Genomic DNA, 21,545 nt, shown 5'->3' on the forward strand with positions numbered 1-21,545 from the left:
AAAAGAGAGATTTTAGTTGAAAGAAGTGACATAAGTGCAGCACTAACTACATCCCTTATGAAGATGTGCAATACAGAAGGAGACGGCAGTTAAAAAGAGTATTTTCTTGATGAAACGTGGGTGAATCAGAATCTTTCCAGGAGCACCTGCTGGAAAATGAGTGATGGTACTGGCGGTTTCAAAGTTCCCATAGGAATAGGTTCTCCGATTATTATTCTGCATTCCGGCTCTTCTGGTTTCGTTACTGAGAGTGAACTAGTATTTATGTGTAAGAAAAACGGCTGTGACTACCATTCATAAACAAACACAGCCACTTTCGTGAAGTGGTTCACTGAAAAATTCATGCAGTACCTTGCTTCGAAGTCAGTCACTGTAATGTACCATGCGAATTATCATACAACTGTTACCTATAAAACAGCAAGTACAAACACAAAGAGAATGAATATTTTGCCCTAGCTTAAAAATTTAAATATTTCACAGAGTGTAAACGAGACTCGTGCCGAACTCCTGCAGCTTGTTAATATATATAAGTTCCGTGATGTCAGTGTTGTCACACAGTTTTGAATTTATCCACATATCATTCTCAGTGTAGTACCATGAAATTAATTTGGGAAAAGGTTAAAGACTATGTGGGAGGAAAAAAAAAAAAACATTTAAGATAACAGACACACATCCCCCCCCCCTCCCCCCTTCAGCGTGGGCACGGTCTAATGCATGCTGAAAAGCTTCAGGAAGAGTACTTCGATAGCGAGGTGAAGATGGATATAATCTTTTACCCATCATTGTAATTTATGATCATGTGGTTCGAACATACTCTTGATAGCAGACTCTGGTAGTATGATGTAGATTTTGAAACAAAGTAAAGTAGTAATATTTTGTAGTTTTAAAGACTCACAGTTTAAAAAATGTGTTTGTCAACATATCAGTAGCATACACAGTATATAAGAACTTCCTAGCCTTTATTGATTAGGAATTTATATCCTGGGAAGTATGCAGACTATAATATTAAACACATTGCCCAAGGAGAAGTTAAGCTTTTCAGTGTGTTGCATGCTCTAATAACCCATGAGAATGTGGCGGGATAAATTCATCAGAAACTCTGATATTGCCACAGGTAAATCCCTGTCACTTTCAACGCACAAATTAGAAAATGCCTTCAAATGACAGGGAAAGTTACTTTTTGAGATATCAGTGGTTTTCAGTGGTCTCATGGGCTACGCACAGATGATGGTTAATTGTTTGCTTTTTCGATGGGTTATAAATGCTGTCTCTCACTGTCATGTCGAATGAGTTAATTTACGCCCACAATGCCCATTGACAGCGAAAAATATAACACCATGCTGACCATTTTTATAGTAATTTTTTACATTAGTCTTTTCTACCATTAATTCTTTGTACACTGAACTACTGTACCCACATATATGCCTTATGCCATTTTTAAAAATTCTATGGAGTAGAAGCAGTTTTTGAGCAAATATGTTAACTTCGGCTTGTGGTTGAAGTTTATTTTGTTGTATATTACATTTTTACTTGTAATACAGTCCAAATCGCAATAAATGACATTTATTGCAAGTAGTTTCATGACCTTGTCGGTAGACAGTTGTAATTTTGAGAAAAATTGTACTTCACATCTTCACAAAGCTGTGTCAGTTGTTCTCACCTTCAGACATCACATGGACTAAAGCTGTGCAGAGATGGACACAATGTCATAAAGTCGTGAAACAAAATTTCTCTTAAGACGATTGATCGAACTTGGTTTTAAAATTTATTATTCCCCTTACAGATTTGAATGTATAATACAATGTACCATAGGCAAATGAAGTGATTTTTGCCCACAGCAACGCGGTTCGGTAATGTGGAATTTGTTTGCCTGCTCTGTGCTGCCATGCATGCACACATCTCATCCCCTCCACGCATCCCTATCGATCAGCACCATCCTATGTAATGTTGGCTATATTTGGTATTATTATCTTTCACAGCCAAATTAAGTGAACTCAGTCTCATTTGTGTCAGCTTTCATTTCATGTGAAATAGCATTGCATATTGTTTGTTGTTGTAAGTTTTGTTTTATTTACCTATAAATTTTTGCTACGGCTTTAGACTTTTTTCCTTTGGTAATTCTTGGAAAAGAACTTCACTGTACTATTTGTATTATCTTCAGTTCTTGATTACAGTTAGTCCTCATAAAACAAAGCAGTATCGTTGCTTCATATTTTGAAAATGAAGATTTTGTCTGTCGATCTGTATTGTTATCTGCTGTTCCTCTATGCAGTTCAGAGTAACCACGTTGGTGAAGCTTTTGGGTGTTGTTGAATGACGTAACAGAAACCATGCAATATTTTACCAAATTAGTGTATGAGAAAGAATCAGCAAAATTTACTTCATTTAAAGCATATTTTAATCTAAATTACAGTGTAATGAATGAATATTTAAAATGGTTAACATGTGATTCCTTCTAAATATAACTTATTACAGTTAATGAAGGGAGCAGAACACCCAGCAAAAAGGACAGAGCTCGCCAGAAAATGTCAGAAAGAGATGAAGCTTGCTTTGGCTCATCAGTTGACAACATATTAGGCCATGAATTTGATTTTGAAAAAAATTTAGCATTATTTAATAAGAAGGTGAGAAAGAAACATTTCATTTTTTTAGAAAGTTTGTAGTTAAGAAATAAATCACAATTTTTTTGGACGATCTCTCCACTGTTTTCTTATTTATAGGCAATTTATGATGAGATCAATGCATCACAAAGGCCTGATGTGATTCGACAAGCAGACTTTGCAAAACGAAATCAAAAATATCGCCATTATGAAAATGTTATAGAAAGCTCACCAGCTTCATACAGACAAATTATAGTACCAGCACCAGGGTTGGCAGAATATGTCACAGGTAATGTATTTTTGCCAAATGTGGTGGCTTCATGAGAATTTGACATGTATCTTACCATATGCTTATCTCTCTGCTTTCTCTGTTTCACCCAAACTAATTACAAATCATTGCTATAAATGAAAGAAGCAAGAGATGTGGATAATTCAGAAAACTTGTTATATAGTGGTAAGAAAGAGCTTTAAAAAGGTTTGAAATGAAAAAAAGGGAAATCCAGGATAATTTTTTTAACTGGAAAAAGATTCACAGCAGCAGACAGGGACTCCGACTGCAATTTATTGGTTATGAACTGTGGATTAAAACTGAAGAAATGGCAGAAAGGTAAGAAATTAAGGGAATGGGACTGGGGTAATTTTAAATGAGCACAGGTTGTTGAGAGTTTGAGAGGGAGTGTTAGACCGTTATTTACAGAAACAGTGTACAGGAATACAAGACGAGATGAATGGGTAGCTTTCAGAGGTAATAGTGAAGGTAGTTACGATCAAATAGGTGAAAGGAGAGGCTCAGCATAAATCCTTATATAACACACAAAATACTGAATTTAATTGATAAAAAGAGAAAAAATATGCAGAAAATGAACAAGGGTAAAGGGAATACAGAACTGTAAAAAAAAAAAAAATGAGACTGACAAATGCAAAAGAGGGAAAGTTGTGAAAGCATTTCTGATTAGGGGAAACTTGGATGCCACCTATACTATTAAAGAGACCTTCAGAAAAAAAGGAGCAGCTGTGTGAATTCCAAGAACCCATGTGGCAAACCGCTAGAAAACAGTGAAGGGAAAGGTGGAAGGAATATATAAAATCACTGTAGAAGGGAAAGTAACTTGAAGGCAATATTATAGAAAGGGGACAAGAAGTAACAGATGATGAGATAGGAGATATAGTGCAAGAATAATTTGACTGAGGAGGAAAACTCAACTTGAAACAAAGCACCTTGAGTAGATGAAATGCCTTCAAACTAGAGATATCCATGGGAAAGCCAGCCATGACAAAATTATTACACCTGATGTGCAAGATGTTTGAGACAGGCAAACCTCAGATTTCAAGAATAATATAATGAAACCAGTTCCAGAGAAAGCTGGTGATGACAGGTATGAATATTACCAAACTATCAGTTTAATAAGTCATGGTTGCAAAAATACTGATTTCAGTTATTTAAAGATGAGTGGAAAAGCTGGTAGAAATAAACCTCAGGGAAGATCATTTTATGTTCTGAAGAAATGTAGCAATACAATAACACTTACCGTAGCACATCAATTTTAAGCTAGACAAACCAACATTTACAGCATGTGTAGATTCAGAGGAAGTGTTTGAACATGTTGACAGGAATATGATATTTGAAATCCTGAAGTTACCAGGGGTCAAATACAAGAAGCTTTAGTTTATTTACAACTTGTACAGAAACCAAATAGCGGTTACAAGATTTGAAGAACATCAAAGGAAAGCATTGGTTGAGAAATGATTGAGATATTGAATAACATTGGAGATGGGCTGCAACAACCTGTACATTGGACAAGCAGTGAAGGAAACTAAAGAGAAATTTGGAAAATCAATTCAAGGATATGAAATAAAAACTTTTAGGTTTGCGTATGGCACTAATTGTCTTAGGTGCAAAGGCCTTCAAAGATCAGTTGAACAGGATGGACAGAGAGGTAATAAGATAAATATCAACAAAAGTAGAATGTGGGTAACAAAATGTAGTCAAAGTAAGTTGGGCAATACTGAGGGAATTAGAGTAGGAAATGAGCCTCTAGAATTAAAGTAGTGTTTGTAAATGTACTGACCTATATTTATTTGGCCTTGGTAACAGCTGCTCTTGACATCATGGTTTCTGAAACTGTTTGGTTTAGTAACCTGATTGTGAAACGATGGACGCAACACCATGGTGGTTAACTTGAAATCTTTTCACATTTATTGTTACTTGATGATTTGTTGCATCCCAAACATGAGTGTCACTTGGGAGTTGGGTGACAAGGTGTTGGAAGAAGGAAATAGTTGGTTCGCCTAAGTGAGATGGGGTCTTGACCTGACAATATTGTTAAAATTCCCTTAAAAACAAAATTAAGACTTGGAACAAATACTGGGATGACACATGTGGTTTCACAACTTCTGACTGTATTCAGAAAACAGTACCAACTCATGATATACTTGCCCTAAAGGAATTGTACTGACGAAAAGACAAGGTCTTTACACAGAGATGGTGATTGACTAGCACAGTTCCGTCTACTTAAAATGGAACTGTCAGTAGTAACTGAGTCTGCACCCATAACACAAACGCAGAAGTCTCTAGCTAAATGATCCGGGTGGGTGAACTGGGTGGATCCGGCACCAGAGGCTTCCACAGAGATGTGATCCCTGTGGCAGGGGGTTGGGATTGGAAGTGACACTTACTATTCCAGTCCTGTCATAGGCTTATCCTTCCCCATCAGAGGCCAGGTCACCTGGGAAAAGCAAACATGTTATATGCTAGCTCTGCTGCAGTCATTTCACAGCTTTTTATATTGGTGTGACTGCCAATCAGATGCCCACCAGGATGAACGGCCACTGCCAAACTGTGGCAAAGAGCAAAGTAGACCACTCTGCGGCACAACATGCAGCTAAACATTACATCCTTAATTTCAATGCCTGCTTCACTACCTGAGCCATTTGGATCCTTCCCTTCACCACCATCTGTTCTGAACTGTGCAGATGGGAGTTATCCTTACAACACATTCTCTGCTCTCGAAATTGTCCTGGTCTCAACATATGGTAACATACTTGTCCCCACACCCTCCATGCTACAGTTTTGTAATTTTTCCTCCTATCTACGTGATTATGTAGCTCTCAATTCGTTCGAGCAATCAGTCATTCATAATATGAAACACAGTCATAGCTCATTCACTCAAAAAGATTCAGAAATTTTACTTGTTAGAATGAAATCAGGCAATGATGCTTCTTCTCTGGAGGCTCGTGCTTTGCAGCAGTCTGATGATCTGTACAAATAAAATGCCTCGTAATTTTTGGGAGCGTTGTATAATCAGTCGGAAACCTCAGATCAAGCGGATATTTGGCTTTGATGAAGTTTAACCTTCAGAAGAAGTAATGGAGCTCTTGGATTATTAAATGCAGGTTCGTATCCAGTCTTTCGGAAGTTCCCTTCTGATTAACAACTATGCAATATATTGATGAATATCATTAATTCTCAAATGTCAAATACACACCTTTTGTATGAAGGAGCAATATATATGTATATTTCCCTTTTAATCGTAAAATTTCGTCTCAGTTATCTTTTGTCATAAATCTCAATATTCAAATTACAATTCTTCAAACCAAGCTCAGGCTAATCGGCATGAAGACAATCTCAGAAGCTTTTTTTTTTTTCTAACAACCCCCAGACAGAGTACTACAAAGAACAATTATGCGCTCATGGCATAGCTATTGTATGAAACTATTTTGCGCATGGATTCTGCGAGTATGAAGATAGAAAATTTGTAAACGTCATTCAAGGGTAGAATTGTATCAGAATAATTCATCGAATATAAAGAGATATTACAATTGCCCCTCGCAGCGAGCAAAGTTAATGATAATACACTTTGCGAGCTAACAGGAAAAATTTGTTGGGTTGTTTATTCAAAAGAGGAATATTTTGAATTAATAGAATTTTACTATAGAGAGTATGGGTATCATGTTAAGACAGTAAGTTAGGAGAATACCTAAGCTGTAGCTTTTACATGTACCGGGGTATACCCGCATCCCGAGTACATAACCAGGGAATATGTAGATTGGTGTATTTACGAAAAAGGTCTACCCATTTGGGAACTGGCCTTCACGGGGAAACCCTGGAAAACCTGGAAGAATAGACCCCAGCTCGGCTATTAAAGAAGACAGGAAAGCCTAAATCCAGTAATTTTGAAATATATAGAAGCTCGATATATTAGATCGAAGGAAAAGTGCCTCATAGCCAAAAAAATTTTACAATATTGCTCAAAAAAATTTTCAAAATTCTTCTTTCGACGATGTAGCCAGCGATCTTGTTGTGAAGTTGATGGAACAGGAACACTTGGTACGGACAGCAGGTAGGCGGCGTACAGCGTTTGGTTGAGGTGGTACGGAGGACAGGCGATGGCTTATGGTACAGGATAGAAGCTGGTAATGTGCCGTAGAAACAGCAAGATGATCTCAGGAATAGATGGTCATGGACGTGAACATGGAACAGGTTTAAAGTGGGATAAGAAAAGGTTCCGACTGAATAAATCCCTGGAAGAGAGTGGATTAAGGCAACGAATTCCATATTTCATCGTTGAACTCAAAATCGGAGTGGATTCTTATATTCTTCCATCTGTACTAGACTGGAACATCCATCAGTCCTGATAATTGCGAATTTTTTTGTAGTCCTCAATATCAAAGTTGTTTTGCATTACAACTGCAGATTGTCCAAAACATTGCCAAATAGACTGTGGGCATTTAAATTTTGTTGTAGCTCATATCGAATGTATTCCTCTCAAAAAAAATTTTTTTTAATCTAGTCTTCGTTTTGTTATAGTGCAGGTGGAAGTAGAGCATTGAATCTGTCTGAGGTTTGCTTTCAATTACAAAATTATGGATAAAATTTAAGTTTACACCAGATGAAAAATTTTAAACATATGCATATGACACTGAGTCCACAAAAGGAATGATTTCTAGAAAAAATATTCTCTGAAAAATTTTCATTATTCTTATAATTAATTGATTTATAGATCCACCTGCAAATAAATATCATTAATGATGACATATGTTCATTTAACAAATCAGCCACTCGCAGAATCTTCTTCATTCTCTCATGAACATTTATGGAAATATATTTCAACCATTATGTCCATAATATGAAACACACAAACTGCTATTCTTAAAATGTTAATTAATATTCTTAAATTAATTCTCCTGGTAGAGAAGGCATAATGAAAAATCTAAAAATTATAATAATTTTCTCTCGCGCAACCAGTGAGTTTCTTCAATTGTTTGCAGCAGTGACATTATCGACTGTTGCTCCATTTCACAGTTCATTTGTTTTCTCGCGCGAATAGCGCACATCATACACACAGCGTATTTACCTACATATCCCGCACTGTTCAAGTGTCACACGCAATCCTCACGCAAGTGCCGTGTCTTGAGGAAATGTTGATGCACTTTCATTGTCTATCACTGTGGCTTCTGCTCATAGTCCACACTTACAAACACTAGTAATTAACAATTTCTTCTACCTATCTTAAAATTTTGTGCTAAACTATCACAGGAGTAATCTCACTGTCTCTTAACCTATCACAGGAGTAATCTCACTGTCTCTTAACCTATCACAGGAGTAATCTTACTGTCTCTTAACCAATCACAGGAGTAATCTTACTGTCTCTTAACCAATCACAGGAGTAATCTCACTGTCTCTTAACCTATCAAAGGAGTAATCTCACTGTCTCTTAACCTATCAAAGGAGTAATCTCACTGTCTCTTAACCAATCACAGGAGTAATCTCACTGTCTCTTACCCTCTAAACAACATAAACATCTTGATATTTATATACTCATTCGACTCGTAGTCAAATTCCACTCTAAATTCTTCTAAATCACAGATCTACGATCTTTCAAAAAATTTCTTAATATCATTATGGGGGAATAATCCCTTTATTCTTTTCGATTCGGGATATGCCAACAAGTATGATCCAGGATTTGGTATATTTACAATAACATATGGTCCGGTATAAATAAGATTCCATTTCTTTATGTTCTTGATCAGTTTCGAGGAATGGATGTGTCGCCTCAATAAAACCTTTCCTCCAAGATGAAACGTCTGAATCCGGTGAATCCGTTTATCATATGTCAATTTCTGTTGTATTGCCTTTTTAGTTAAATTGACAAGTGCGAGTTGAATCTTTTCCTCCCATTTTAAATTCTGGTCTTCATACTTTGGCAGATGGTTTATCCAAAAGTTCTTTTCAATCTGACTAAACATAAACTCTGTTGGAGTAAAGTTAGTTGAGGTACGTGTCAGGTTTTTAAATATTTGTTCAAATTCTGACAAATAATCAGCCCATGATGTTTGTTTACTGTGACAGTATGTACGCTTAAATCGGTTCAATTCTCGGAAAACTCGTTCTATTGGACTACCTTGTGGATGGTAACATGATGTCAAAATTTGTCGAATACCAAGCTGTGTTAATGTTTGCTTCCATTTAAATCCGGTAAAAATTCTGGCATTATCTGTAATTATGGATTTCGGTAAACCTACATGTGGAAGATAGTCATGCACCAATCTCACAACAGCAGCTCTAGCAGTAGCACACTTTAATGGATATAGTTTTACATATTTTGTAAACACGTCAAAGAATCCAACAATGAATTTGACTCCTCCTCTTGATCGTGGGAGAGGGCCACAGATATTACACAAAATTAACGCCCTTGGCTCTCGTGGAATAATTGAATGCAGAACATGCTTACTACTTCTATTATCCGGTTTTGCCTTTTGACAGAGTAAACAGTTTTGTATTGTTTGGTGCACTTTTCTCCGAATATTCGGAAAATAACAGTATGCTCCTATTTTATTGGCACATTTAATTACACCAAAATGTCCCCATGATAAGTGGGTAAACCAAATTAATTTTTCCTCATATTCCTTTGGGATACATACACACCACCACGGATTGTTGTCCTTCCCACATATGAAGAATAATACTCCATTTACTAATTTATAATGATCTAAACTAGCCCTTGAATTTTGTTGTTCTTTTAGCTGAATTATCTTCTTCCATCGAGGGTCTTTTCGTTGTAAATTTCCCATATCTCTACAAAGATGTACATAATAAGTCTTGTAGATATTGTCCTACAACAGTAATACTGGAAAATCTGAAGTATTTACTGATTCTATTTCCGGCGTTAAACCTTCTGGGGATCTTGACAGTGCATCCGCAATAATATTTTCTTTGCCAGACACATGAATAATTTTAAATTGGTACTGTTGTAGTGTCATTGTCCAACGTGACAGTCTGGGATGTAATAATTTACATGTTTGCAAAAAGGTTAGTGATTGATGATCACAATACACAGTCGTTTTCGAACCATATAAATAATATTTAAACTTCTTGAATGCCCAGATAACTACAAGTGCTTCAAGTTCTGTGGTCGTATAGGCTCTTTCACAGGGCGATAACACTCGACTAGCAAATGCTATCGGACAGAATGTTGGTACCCCTTTTATTTTCCTTATTTGGAAGAGACAAGCACCTAATCCAACATCCGATGAATCCGTGGACAGACAGAACTCACAATTCATATCAGGGTGATATAATAAGGATGCGTTAACAAGTTGGTCTTTAATGTCTCGAAAAGCTAGTTCACATTCTTCAGTCCATTGCCATGGCACATCCTTCCATAGAAGCCAGTTTAATGCCTTAGAATTCATGGCTTGAGTCTTTATGAAATGACGGAAGAGTGATGCCATACCTATAAAGCCCTTCAGCTGTCTTTTATTCCGTGGGTATGGAAAATTTCGAATTGCACTTATCTTCTTCTCGATAGGCAGGATACCTTTCGCATCTATCATATGTCCAAAGAACTTAATTTGTGGTAAAGCAAAATGAGACTTTTGTAAGTTTACTGTAATTCCGGTTTTCTTGAAAACAGCAAAAATGCTTTCCAAAATATGAAAATGCTCTTCCCATGTTTTCGTGGCTATTAATAAGTCATCAACAAACACAGTTATACGACTACGCAATTCTGGTCCAAGAACATAATCCAACGCTGAAATAAATATTCCAGCACTAATATTAAGTCCGAACAGGACAACTCTAAATTGATAACTTCTCCCAGAATAGATAAATGCGGTATATTTCCTAGATTCTTCATCCATTTGGACCTGCCAGTGCGAACTTCTCAAATCAACACTAGTTAAGTATGAAACATCCTGGAAATTTTGAATTAATTCATCTATATTTTCCGGGTGATTTCTTACAGGTACTATTATTTTATTAATCTCTCTCGCATCCAGAACTAATCTTACGTTGCCTCCAGGTTTTGGAACGACTAAGAGCGGAGAACAATATGGACTAGCTGATGGCTCAATCAAGTTCCGTTCTAACATTCTATTTATCTCCCTTTGAACAGATTGTTTTAAATGCCAGGGGATCGGATAGTGCGTGTAACAGTAAGTCTGATGTGGCTTCACTTGTAGGTGACAAATATACCCTTTAATAATTCCTAGTTTCTCATCAAAAATCTCTTCATATGCCTCTAACAAATAATGAAGCTGCTGCCTTTGTTCTCCGGTAAGCTGATTTGATTCACTAGCTTTTATCGTTGTTTGGTTAAAGTCCTCCTGTTGTATCAAATCCTTTGAAAGCTGCTTCCAACGACCATTTGTAGTGTCCATTAATTGAATTATGGCACCGCGACAATATTTCTCATGCACCGTTTCCTTTCTATTTAAAGCCAGTGCTATCTCTTCTCCATTTAATCTAAATTTAGCTATTCCTTCCAAAAAATCAGTCTGACAATCGTACTCCTGCATACTCCCAATACCAAGAATACAGTCCACTAATAACTTCTCCACTACAAGGAATGTGCATTTTATCGCTACATTTCCCATTTTCATCTCTAATTGTGTTTGTATTTTGACATTGTGAGAGCGTGCTCCAACAGCTCCGATGATTTTGCAGTTCTGTACTGGCAAAGTTGGTACCTTCTTTTTCCTAATAATTCTCCTAAAAAGAGCGCCTGAGATGACATTGGTGGAAGTGGCAGTGTCTAATATCACATTCGTTGGAACTTCCTCTATTTCAACAAATACTTCAGATACCAGAACACTCGATCTGTCATTATGACACGTTATGAAATCCTTTGTTAACTTTTCAGTCAACAGCTCACCATCATTATATCTTAACAATTGTAATTTTACTGTTTCACCCCTAACTGGTCCCATGACCGCTCCTCCGGGGCACGATGCGGTCATGTTTAGTTTGACTGATTGTTGGTCCGAATGGTATTTGTCTCTTCAGCTACTTCAGTGATTATCGGTTGTTGTGGTGAATTCTGTCTATATTGTCTTGCCTGATTCGTGTAATTATTATTGTTGTTCTGCTGGTGTTGGTAGAACTGTCTTGTGTTGCCATACATTGGATTATATCGATTAAAATTCCTATTGTTCCTAAAATAGCTCCTCGCTGCACCATTACTAAAGTTTCCATTATGGTAATAATTATTGTTTGCATTTTGTCCATTTCTAAGTCTCCTCGGAGAGTGTAGTTGGTTATGATTATTGTTACTGCTACCATTACTGCCATTCTCATTCGAGTTGCAGCTCAGATTCGCTTCTATTACTCTTCTTTGATATGACATTTCTCTTGCCCTTTTATTGTCCTCCTCAGTTATATCAATATGATCAAGCGTAGTATAAATGAGTCTATATCCTTATCATTTATATATAACAGCTGATTCCTTATACTGGTGGGTAGTCTGGACTTGAGTATCCTAAGTATATCCGGCAAAGGAATCGGTACATCCCAATACAAAGATTTATTAATGTATTTCTCAAAATATCTCTTTAGAGATCCTCTAGAAAATGAGAAAGGCTCAGGATATAATACTTCCTGCCTAAGTCTTTCTTGTATTCCAGCAGACCAATATTTTGCTAAAAAAGCCTGCTCAAATTCTTTATAACATTTACAAGCAGATGTTTGTTCGGATGCCCACAATGCTCCTGATCCTTGTATATATCCAGATACAAAACTAATCTTTTGCCATTCTGTCCAAGATTGTGGAAATAGACCTCTGAAACTTCAAATAAAGACTACAGGGTGAACATTCTTTTTGTCGGGGTTAAAGATTTGAAATTGTCTCTGTTTAATCATCTTTTCCTCAACGGTACTACGATTCCAAAAATCATCCTGGTCATACTCTTCCCTGTGGCTATCCGTTATATCGAATCTAACTTGTAACGTTCCAGTTCTATCTACATCGGATCTTGACGTGGACGGAATGTCACGCGCAGATTGAGATTTTTGTTTCCTACTTCTCGCTGTTTCTACGAGGTGCATTCTAGTTCTAAGGCCTCCGTTTTTTTTTCTCCGGACTGGAAAGAGATAGAAACATGCGCATTGTTTTAAAATGAGGCCGCGTTCATTGCCAATATGTCCCAGAGATGGCAGCACGGTATGGCAGATGGAATTTTACCGCCAGCGGCGAGAATGAGAACTGTTTTAAATACTTAAAATGGCGACATTTTCCTTACTTGAACAGCGTGCAATCATTCGTTTTCTGAATTTGCGTGGTGTGAAACCAATTGAAATTCATCGACAGTTGAAGGAGACGTGGTGATGGAGTTATGGATGTGTCGAAAGTGCGTTCGTGGGTGCGACAGTTTAATGAAGGCAGAACATCGTGTGACAACAAACCGAAACAACCTCGGGCTCGCACAAGCCGGTCTGACGACATGATCGAGAAAGTGGAGAGAATTGTTTTGGGGGATCGCCGAATGACTGTTGAACAGATCGCTTCCAGAGTTGGCATTTCTGTGGGTTCTGTGCACACAATCCTGCATGACGACCTGAAAATGCGAAAAGTGTCATCCAGGTGGGTGCCACGAATGCTGACGGACGACCACACGGCTGCCCGTGTGGCATGTTGCCAAGCAATGTTGACGCACGACAGCATGAATGGGACTTTCTTTTCGTCGGTTGTGACAATGGATGAGGCGTGGATGCCATTTTTCAATCCAGAAACAAAGCGCCAGTCAGCTCAATGGAAGCACACAGATTCACCGCCACCAAAAAAATTTTGGGTAACCGCCAGTGCTGAAAAAATGATGGTGTCCATGTTCTGGGACAGCGAGGGCGTAATCCTTACCCATTGCGTTCCAAAGGGCACTACGGTAACAGGTGCATCCTACGAAAATGTTTTGAAGAACAAATTCCTTCCTGCACTGCAACAAAAACATCCGGGAAGGGCTGCGCGTGTGCTGTTTCACCAAGACAACGCACCCGCACATCGAGCTAATGTTACGCAACAGTTTCTTCGTGATAACAACTTTGAAGTGATTTCTCATGCTCCTAGTGACTTTTGGCTTTTTCCAACAATGAAAGACACTCTCCGTGGCCGCACATTCACCAGCCGTGCTGCTATTGCCTCAGCGATTTTCCAGTGGTCAAAACAGACTCCTAAAGAAGCCTTCGCCGATGCCATGGAATCATGGCGTCAGCGTTGTGAAAAATGTGTACGTCTGCAGCGTCTGCAGGGCGATTACGTCGAGAAGTAATGCCAGTTTCATCGATTTCGGGTGAGTAGTTAATTAGAAAAAAAATCGGAGGCCTTAGAACTTGAACGCACCTCGTAAATCCTCCTGCGAGAGATTTAGTGGTCTTTCGATATTTCCTTTCCAACGCGAGAATTCTTTGCCAAGTTGTTCACGAACTTCCTTTAACCCTTTGTTGAAAAAATTCTCCTCGGAACTCTCCGAAATTGACTGTAAAGCTACTTTCACAGTTTCTTCTATCGTTTCCGAAGGAAAATTTTGCCGCTCTAATGTCATTTCTGAAAACTTTCCCGCAAGTACATTCATTCTATGTTCCACTGTCGTCTGTTTTTCCTTCACTTCGTCAAATTGCTTCTTTAGATTATCTTGTGATTCTATAATTTCTGGTATCATAGCTACGGAACACTGTGTGTCCTCTTGAGCTTGTATTACTTGAGGAAACAATTCTACTTGTTTTTGTATCGTGTCAATTTTGACGGATACATATTCGGTTAGTTCCGCCTTTAATTTACTATTGTTTTCTTGGCATTGTTGGCGGACCTGCTCAATTTGAGCAATAAGATTCTGTTCGGTACTTTCTGCCTGTTCTTTTATTTCCTGTGTCTGGGTATTTAATCTCTGATCTCATTAAGTAAAGGTTGCTCTTAATTGATTTTGTAATTCTGTTTGATTTTCGGCTAATTGATTTTGGAGTTCATTTTGTGTAACGGATAAGTCTCGTTTTACCTCCGCTTGGCCTTCGGCTAATAGAGACAACTGTTGCATAATAACAAATAATGTGTTAACAACCCTCTGATCAGCTGTTGTATGAATGTTTTCTGAACCAGCAGGATTATTTATATTGCTACCGCTAGCCACAACAGTCTCAGAATTGCTATCCGTGGCCTCTGCTTCTGCGCAAACAGCTGAAGGCTGTTGCATGTCTCGTTGCTGATTCAATGACATTTTAAATGCCGCTCTAGTCAATACCATTAAATAACTGTCAATATCAGGTTCTAATCACTAAATACAGTTTCAAATTTACTGTTGTAGACACACTTAACTTTCAAATTACTTCACAGATGGTATAAAGTTCAATGTCCAGATACGAAAATCACACAATATACAGTTCTACAATCTAACCACTATCTGGAAAAAAGTTCTTTCTAAATTGATTTCAAACTATTTTAACTACAGGAAAAAAAAAATAGATTTCTTTGGCCTTGTTCTGTAGTCTTAGTGTTGTCCAATAGTTGAAATCGTTCCTTGGTATCAGCAATCTTTTAATATGGGCACCGAATTTCTCTTCAGATTAGTTACCTCTCGTTCTCGTTGGTTTTCATGAAACAGAAAATACATATATTATATAACAACCCAAGAGAGTCCTGTCACACTGGCGCCACTGTAATTTTTCGTCCTATCTACGTGATTATGTAGCTCTCAATTCGTTCGAGCAATCAGTCATTCATAATATGAAACACAGTCATAGCTCATTCACTCAAAATGATTCAGAAACTTTACTTGTTAGAATGAAATCAGGCAATAATTCTTCTTCTCTGGTGGCTCATGCTTTGCAGCAGTCTGCTAATCTGTACAAATAAAATGCCTCGTAATTTTTGGGAGCGTTGTATAATCAGTCGGAAAACCTCAGATCAAGCGGATATTTGGCTTTGATGAAGTTTAACCTTCCGAAGAAGTAATGGAGCTCTTGGATTATTAAATGCAGGTTCATATCCAGTCTTTCGGAAGTTCCCTTCTGATTAACAACTACACAATATATCGATGAATATCATTAATTCTCAAATGTCAAATACACACCTTTTGTATGAAGGAGCAGTATATATGTATATTTCCCTTTTAATCATACAATTTCGTCTCAGTTATCTTTTGTCATAAATCTCAATATTCAAATTACAATTCTTCAAACCAAGCTCAGGCTAATCGGCACGAAGACAATCTCGGAAGCTTTTTTTTTTTTTCTAACAACCCCCAGAAAGAGTACCACAAAGAATAATTATGCGCTCATGGCATAGCTATTGTATGATACTATTTTGCGCATGGATTCTGCGAGTATGAAGATAGAAAATTTGTAAACGTCATTCAAGAGTAGAATTGTATCAGAATAATTCATCGAATATAAAGAGATATTACAGTTTCCACCCCCTCTATCCTGTCACCTCCTGTCTGTTCGCGTCTCCGACCTTTGTGTGCCACCCTCTACCAATGTGCCTGTCCGTCTTTTCCCTTGCCTGCTCCTCTCCTTTTTCACCCCCCCCCCCCCTCCCCACACACACACACACACACACACACACACACACACACAAAATCCCCTCCCTCCCTTCCCCACAGCCTCTGATGCTGTGCCTGTTGGCAGTAGTCTAATCCTTGCACATTCCGCTATACAATGCTGTCATCTCCCTGCTGCTGTACCCTGCTATTCCTTCCTCAACCCCTCACAAATTGCTACTTATGTTCTACATGACATTTGCATTCTGATCTGAGCTGCTGGAGACTGTGTGTGTGTGTGTGTGTGTGTGTGTGTGTGTGTGTGTGTTTGTTTTTCCTTTTCTGACAGGGGCTTTGGCTGAAAGCTAATGTGTAAGTGTCTTTTCGCTGTGCCTGTCTTCAGCTCAACATGTCGTCTTTGCAGTGAGTAATGATCTGGCTTTTCCTTATATTGTTCTCATCCTATCAGTATATTTGACTGGAATCATTTAGCTGACCAGTGGTATGCTTCAACTTTGGAGTGATCATAGATGTTAACTAATTGATTACTTAACCCAGATCGACTCAAAATTTTCACAAAAACATTTACACTTAAATGTTTGCACATTGATAACTAACCCAGGAATGACTGATAGATCTGTTCATAAAGATGTTGACGAAAAGAATGCAAACCACGAACTGCCTGAAGCATTGTTACTACTATTTACAGATGTGCAGGTGAATAAAAGTCTTTGTTATATTTTACTTTATAACAGTAAAGCTAGCAAAATTAGTGGATATGGAGTTACATTAAATGAAGGCGTAATGTGGTTTAACTATGGGTTCAAAACGGGAAAATTGTCAAATTTATGTGGACTATGTTGTGAACACTCTGTTTACTCCCATGGGGTTCCACAGTTAATGCTAGAAATGGCTAAAATATGGAATTTTCTAGATTGAACAATGAGCTAGCTGACATAGTGCAAGTGGATGTTTCTCAAATCTGAAAAATCAGGGCTTCAAAACTATGGCTCTGAGTTCTGGAAATAAGCACCAGTCAAAAATGGAACATTCCAAACTATGCAAAATTTTGATGACAAATAACGTAGGAAATAGGAAGTTTTGTGGAAAAAATGAAATGTTTTCTGAGAAGATAGGTATGAGGGCTTTCGGATGAAGGACGTTGCTTCAGTCAGAGCCACTTTCCAGATCACTCTAAATTCTATCTCCACATGACATCTGAGAGTCCCAAATCATGAATATTTATTCATAATAATTATTTCTGTGTAAACCAGTTGGGCTGTAAGATTTATTAATGTGGAAATTACACTGTGGACAGTTAGACTTCAAGATTCTTTGTTTGAATAATAAAGTAGCTAATTTGTATTTACTGTCAGTGGTGATATAAGAACAAGAGAATGGCTCCGACTTGCTTTGTCGTAAGTTCTGCTGTTTGGACTGAAGTAAAGAGAGTATAAATTACAGACTAGCAATAGCAAGAAAAGCATTTATAAAAAAGAGAATTTTGTTAACATCAGATATAAATTTAAATGTTAAGAAGTCTTTTCAGAAGGCATTTGTCTTGAGTATAGCCGTGTACCGAAGCAAAATGTTGACAGTAAGCAGTAAAGGTGAGAATAGAATAGAAGCTTTTGAAATGTGGTATTACAGAAGAATGCTGAAGATTAGATGGGTAGATTTAGTAATTGAATAGAAGGTACTGAATCAGACTGAGTAAAAGGAAAATAGTGGGACGACCTGTATAAATAAGAGATCTGTTGATAAGGACAAATCTGGAGGCATCAAGGAGTTATTGGTTAGGTAATGGGAGGAGGGGAGAAGGAGAAGGAGAGGGAAAAGAAAAAATTTGAAGAGGAGACCAAGGCTTGACAGCAGTAAGCAGGTTCAAGTGGATGTAGGTTGCAGTAGTTAAGTAGAGTTGAAGAGGATCGCACAGGATGGACAAACCGGGGAGTTGCATCAAACCAGTCTTCAGACGGAAGAGAACAACACACAATGATAATTTCAACATGCTTCATTATGTCTGTGATTTAGCTTCAGAGACTTTATAAATCAAAAGATATTTCTGAAAATTGAGGATAAATTGTTTTACAGATGTTTCCATGTATGCCTAATAATCTTTAAAGTAACATTGCTGAGCTCGAATTATCATTTCCGGTGTTTCACTTGCCATAGTTTGTATCAGTGCTTTTAAAATCTAAAAATAATTAATCCTGCTCAACTTAGAAGATTTGAAATGATGATCTGACTAGTTTGAAACATGGAAAAAGAAATTTTGTAGAGGTGGCACTTAGATGAAGTTGGTGAAAGGATGAGGTGGGGGTGCTTTGATTTGCTTTCGCAGAAACTGTTTTAGTAACTGTAATCTTTCTCCTGGGTGCTTTATTACAGTGAGGAATCTCGCTTTTGGCAGTATCAGGGGGAACATGCACATATCTCACACTTCCCACTTCTTTCCCAGGCCTGTCTGTCCCTGTTACAGAAACTTCTTATGGAAGACATGCTTAGTCAACACTCTGTGGCCAATGAGATATTGAAGTCCACCACTCGGGCTGGATTGTGCTCAGAAACTCCATATTTCATCACCAGTTACCAATTGCTCCAAAAAAAAAAAAAAAAAAAAAATCAGGTTCCCTTTGCATATTGACGACTCAAGAGACTGAAAAATAGTTTTCTGTGTGATAATTGACCCATCTGTGGTTATGTTGTATAGACTTCTGGCACAATGTATGGATTTCAGAATTACAGTGTCATCTGCTATCAGTTTAACATTGGAACATCAGCAGTAATCCCTAAGTTCCTGTATCTTAGCCCGTGTTAATGTGATAGATGTTAATGCAAACTTCACACACTTTCCTTCAATTCCTCCCCTGCACACTTTATGCTCATACTTTCAGTAAATAACTTATTACAAGATTATTCCTTCATTATGTCATGGTAGTTGAAGAATTTTCGAGATTATTTGTTAAATTTGCCGTGTATGGCTACTCAGCATTGTGCTCTAAATTTTCAGATGTGACCCATCATCTTGAAATCCATGTCTGTCATTCTCTGGTACTGTGTATGTGTGTGTCTGTGTGAGAGAGAGAGAGAGAGAGAGAGAGAGAGAGAGAGAGAGAGAGAGAGAGAGAGACTCTGACTGACTGTGGTTACTTCTTTCTGCACACGATATTTTTAAGAGAAATTTTACGCTTCATATGTATTTACTAGCAAGAGAAAATAATTTTTATGTACGTGTGAGAGTTGTCATGCAAAATATTTTTATTAAAAATATAATGTAATTGGATACATAAATCTACCCACAAGCGGCAGCAGGAGAAAACAAATATAAAGGTATTGAAATTTCCAAGCTTTTTGAGCCAGTGGCTCCTTCTTTTGGAGAAGGGTTGAAGGGGAAGAGAAAGGGGTGAAGGAAAAGGACTGGTGAGATTTAGGAAATGGGGAGAGTTCAGAAAAGTCCCCCAGGTGGGAACTGGCATTACAACATGTCCTTGGTTCGTGTCACCTAATTGGCATTAATTTATGTTAATTTCTTTGATCTCAACATTTCTTCTCAGTAACCACTTTTTCTTCATTCTGCTTTAGTTTTCTGTATCTTTTATTTTCTGACATGTCTATTTTTTCCCATCCTCTACCTCAACCACATACAATGCACTTAGATTTCTGCTCTTATTAACTCTTGTATGGTGTTTTTTCAGTAATGTGTGTCTTGCTTCTTGCCCTACCTTCCACCTTTAAGCTCTCAGGTTTTTCTGTCTCGTCCAGTGCCGTCCCCAACAATTGGTCTTTCCTTCTCATCCTGTCTGGTAAGTCTTCCCACATCTGGGGTTCTGGGTGATTTTTCTGAACTCTTCACATTTCCTAAACCTAACCAGTCATTTTCCTTCAATCCTGTTCCTTACCCTTCTATCAGAATGAGGAGCCACTGGCTCTGAAGGATTGAAAATTTCTACCTTTACATATTTTCCCCCTGCCCCTGTTTGGTGAGTAGATTTTTTATGTAACTAGGTATGTAATATTTTCAAAAATTACTATTTTTGTTATAGTATTTTTATCAGAATTATCAGTGAGGTTTTAAAAAGAGAAACAAAATCTCTCTCATTTGATGTTTCTTAATCTTAAATTAGTTATGTCATTCAAAATCGAATTAAAAGGTACAGTATAGGCTTGCTCTAATGCTGTTGTCAGGAAAAATGTATGACCCCCCTTTTATAGCTTAACAAAATAAACTAGAGTGAGCTACAGAATGCCAAGGATTAAAAAAGCACATAATGCAGTGTTATACTTAATTATATAATGTACAATGTTTAAATTAAAAAAAAAATGTTTAAAAGCCTTAACAAATACAGAAATTTGACAAACTTGACTCAAATGTTGTCCAACCAAGAACAGTACAGTAGTTCAAATAAAATACTGTACTGCTCTATGGTGGATAAAATACATTAGAATGTGAGTCACAATTAACAACACTGTATCCAAGCTACTGTAAGTTCATTTTTCCACTGCTTTAAAGAAGTTGGTAAGATTTCTTCAGCAGGCCGTTTCAAGCATTTTCTTTTGTGTGTATTGTTTTTATGTTGATCAAATGCCACAACTGAATACAGTTTTGGTTCAGTTTCTCTCACTCCATGTGGGCCTAATCATTTTAGTTATATTACCCAATGTTTTAGGTGTACTGGGAGCACCTTCATTGTTTTCATCTTTGTAATCATCACCTGTGTCTGCTTTACCCCTCTCATTCTGTACAGCATCAGCAATGTCTTTGTCTTGTATGATCTCTGAAATTGATTCCTCATTGACCGCCCTGTGGTTAAAGTCTAAAAATCGTTACTGCACTACAGAACTCCATGTGCAGACCTGATATCATTGATGTTGAAACCTGTGTCACTACATCACTAAATTCTTCTTCTGCTGCATTTCCTTCGGAGGAACCATTGTTGTGGCAATTCTTAGTAGTGGTCAGATTGATGATTCATCATGACAGGTCTGCTGAATATTGCAGCAGTCTTCAGATTTAAAGGACATTTTCATTTCCTCATCTAAATTTATTATTCGTGTGTGAGCAGTTCACAGTGATGATGAGTGTTAAATATGTTTATGAAGTCCTGATCTGGAGGCTGAATTAATACCATTGTGTGTTTGGGCAAAAACAGTTTTTATTTTTTTATCTTCTGACAGAGAGACATCAGTAGGTGCATGAACTGG

The 21,545-nt window shown here is 37.5% G+C and overlaps 1 protein-coding gene across 3 annotated transcripts in view; it reads left to right on the top strand.

The window, feature by feature from the left end:
* LOC124798606 (enhancer of mRNA-decapping protein 3) overlaps positions 1–21,545 on the top strand; it is a 99,531-nt gene that overhangs the window by 34,949 nt on the left and 43,037 nt on the right. For all 3 annotated transcript variants that reach the window (XM_047262082.1, XM_047262083.1, XM_047262081.1), the window contains 2 exons: positions 2,476–2,624; positions 2,721–2,889. In XM_047262082.1, the coding sequence (XP_047118038.1) occupies positions 2,476–2,624; positions 2,721–2,889 (318 nt within the window). The remainder of the gene's footprint in view (positions 1–2,475; positions 2,625–2,720; positions 2,890–21,545) is intronic.

The sequence above is a fragment of the Schistocerca piceifrons genome, chromosome 5 (assembly GCF_021461385.2).
Source record: "Schistocerca piceifrons isolate TAMUIC-IGC-003096 chromosome 5, iqSchPice1.1, whole genome shotgun sequence".
Taxonomy (NCBI): Eukaryota; Metazoa; Arthropoda; class Insecta; order Orthoptera; family Acrididae; genus Schistocerca; species Schistocerca piceifrons.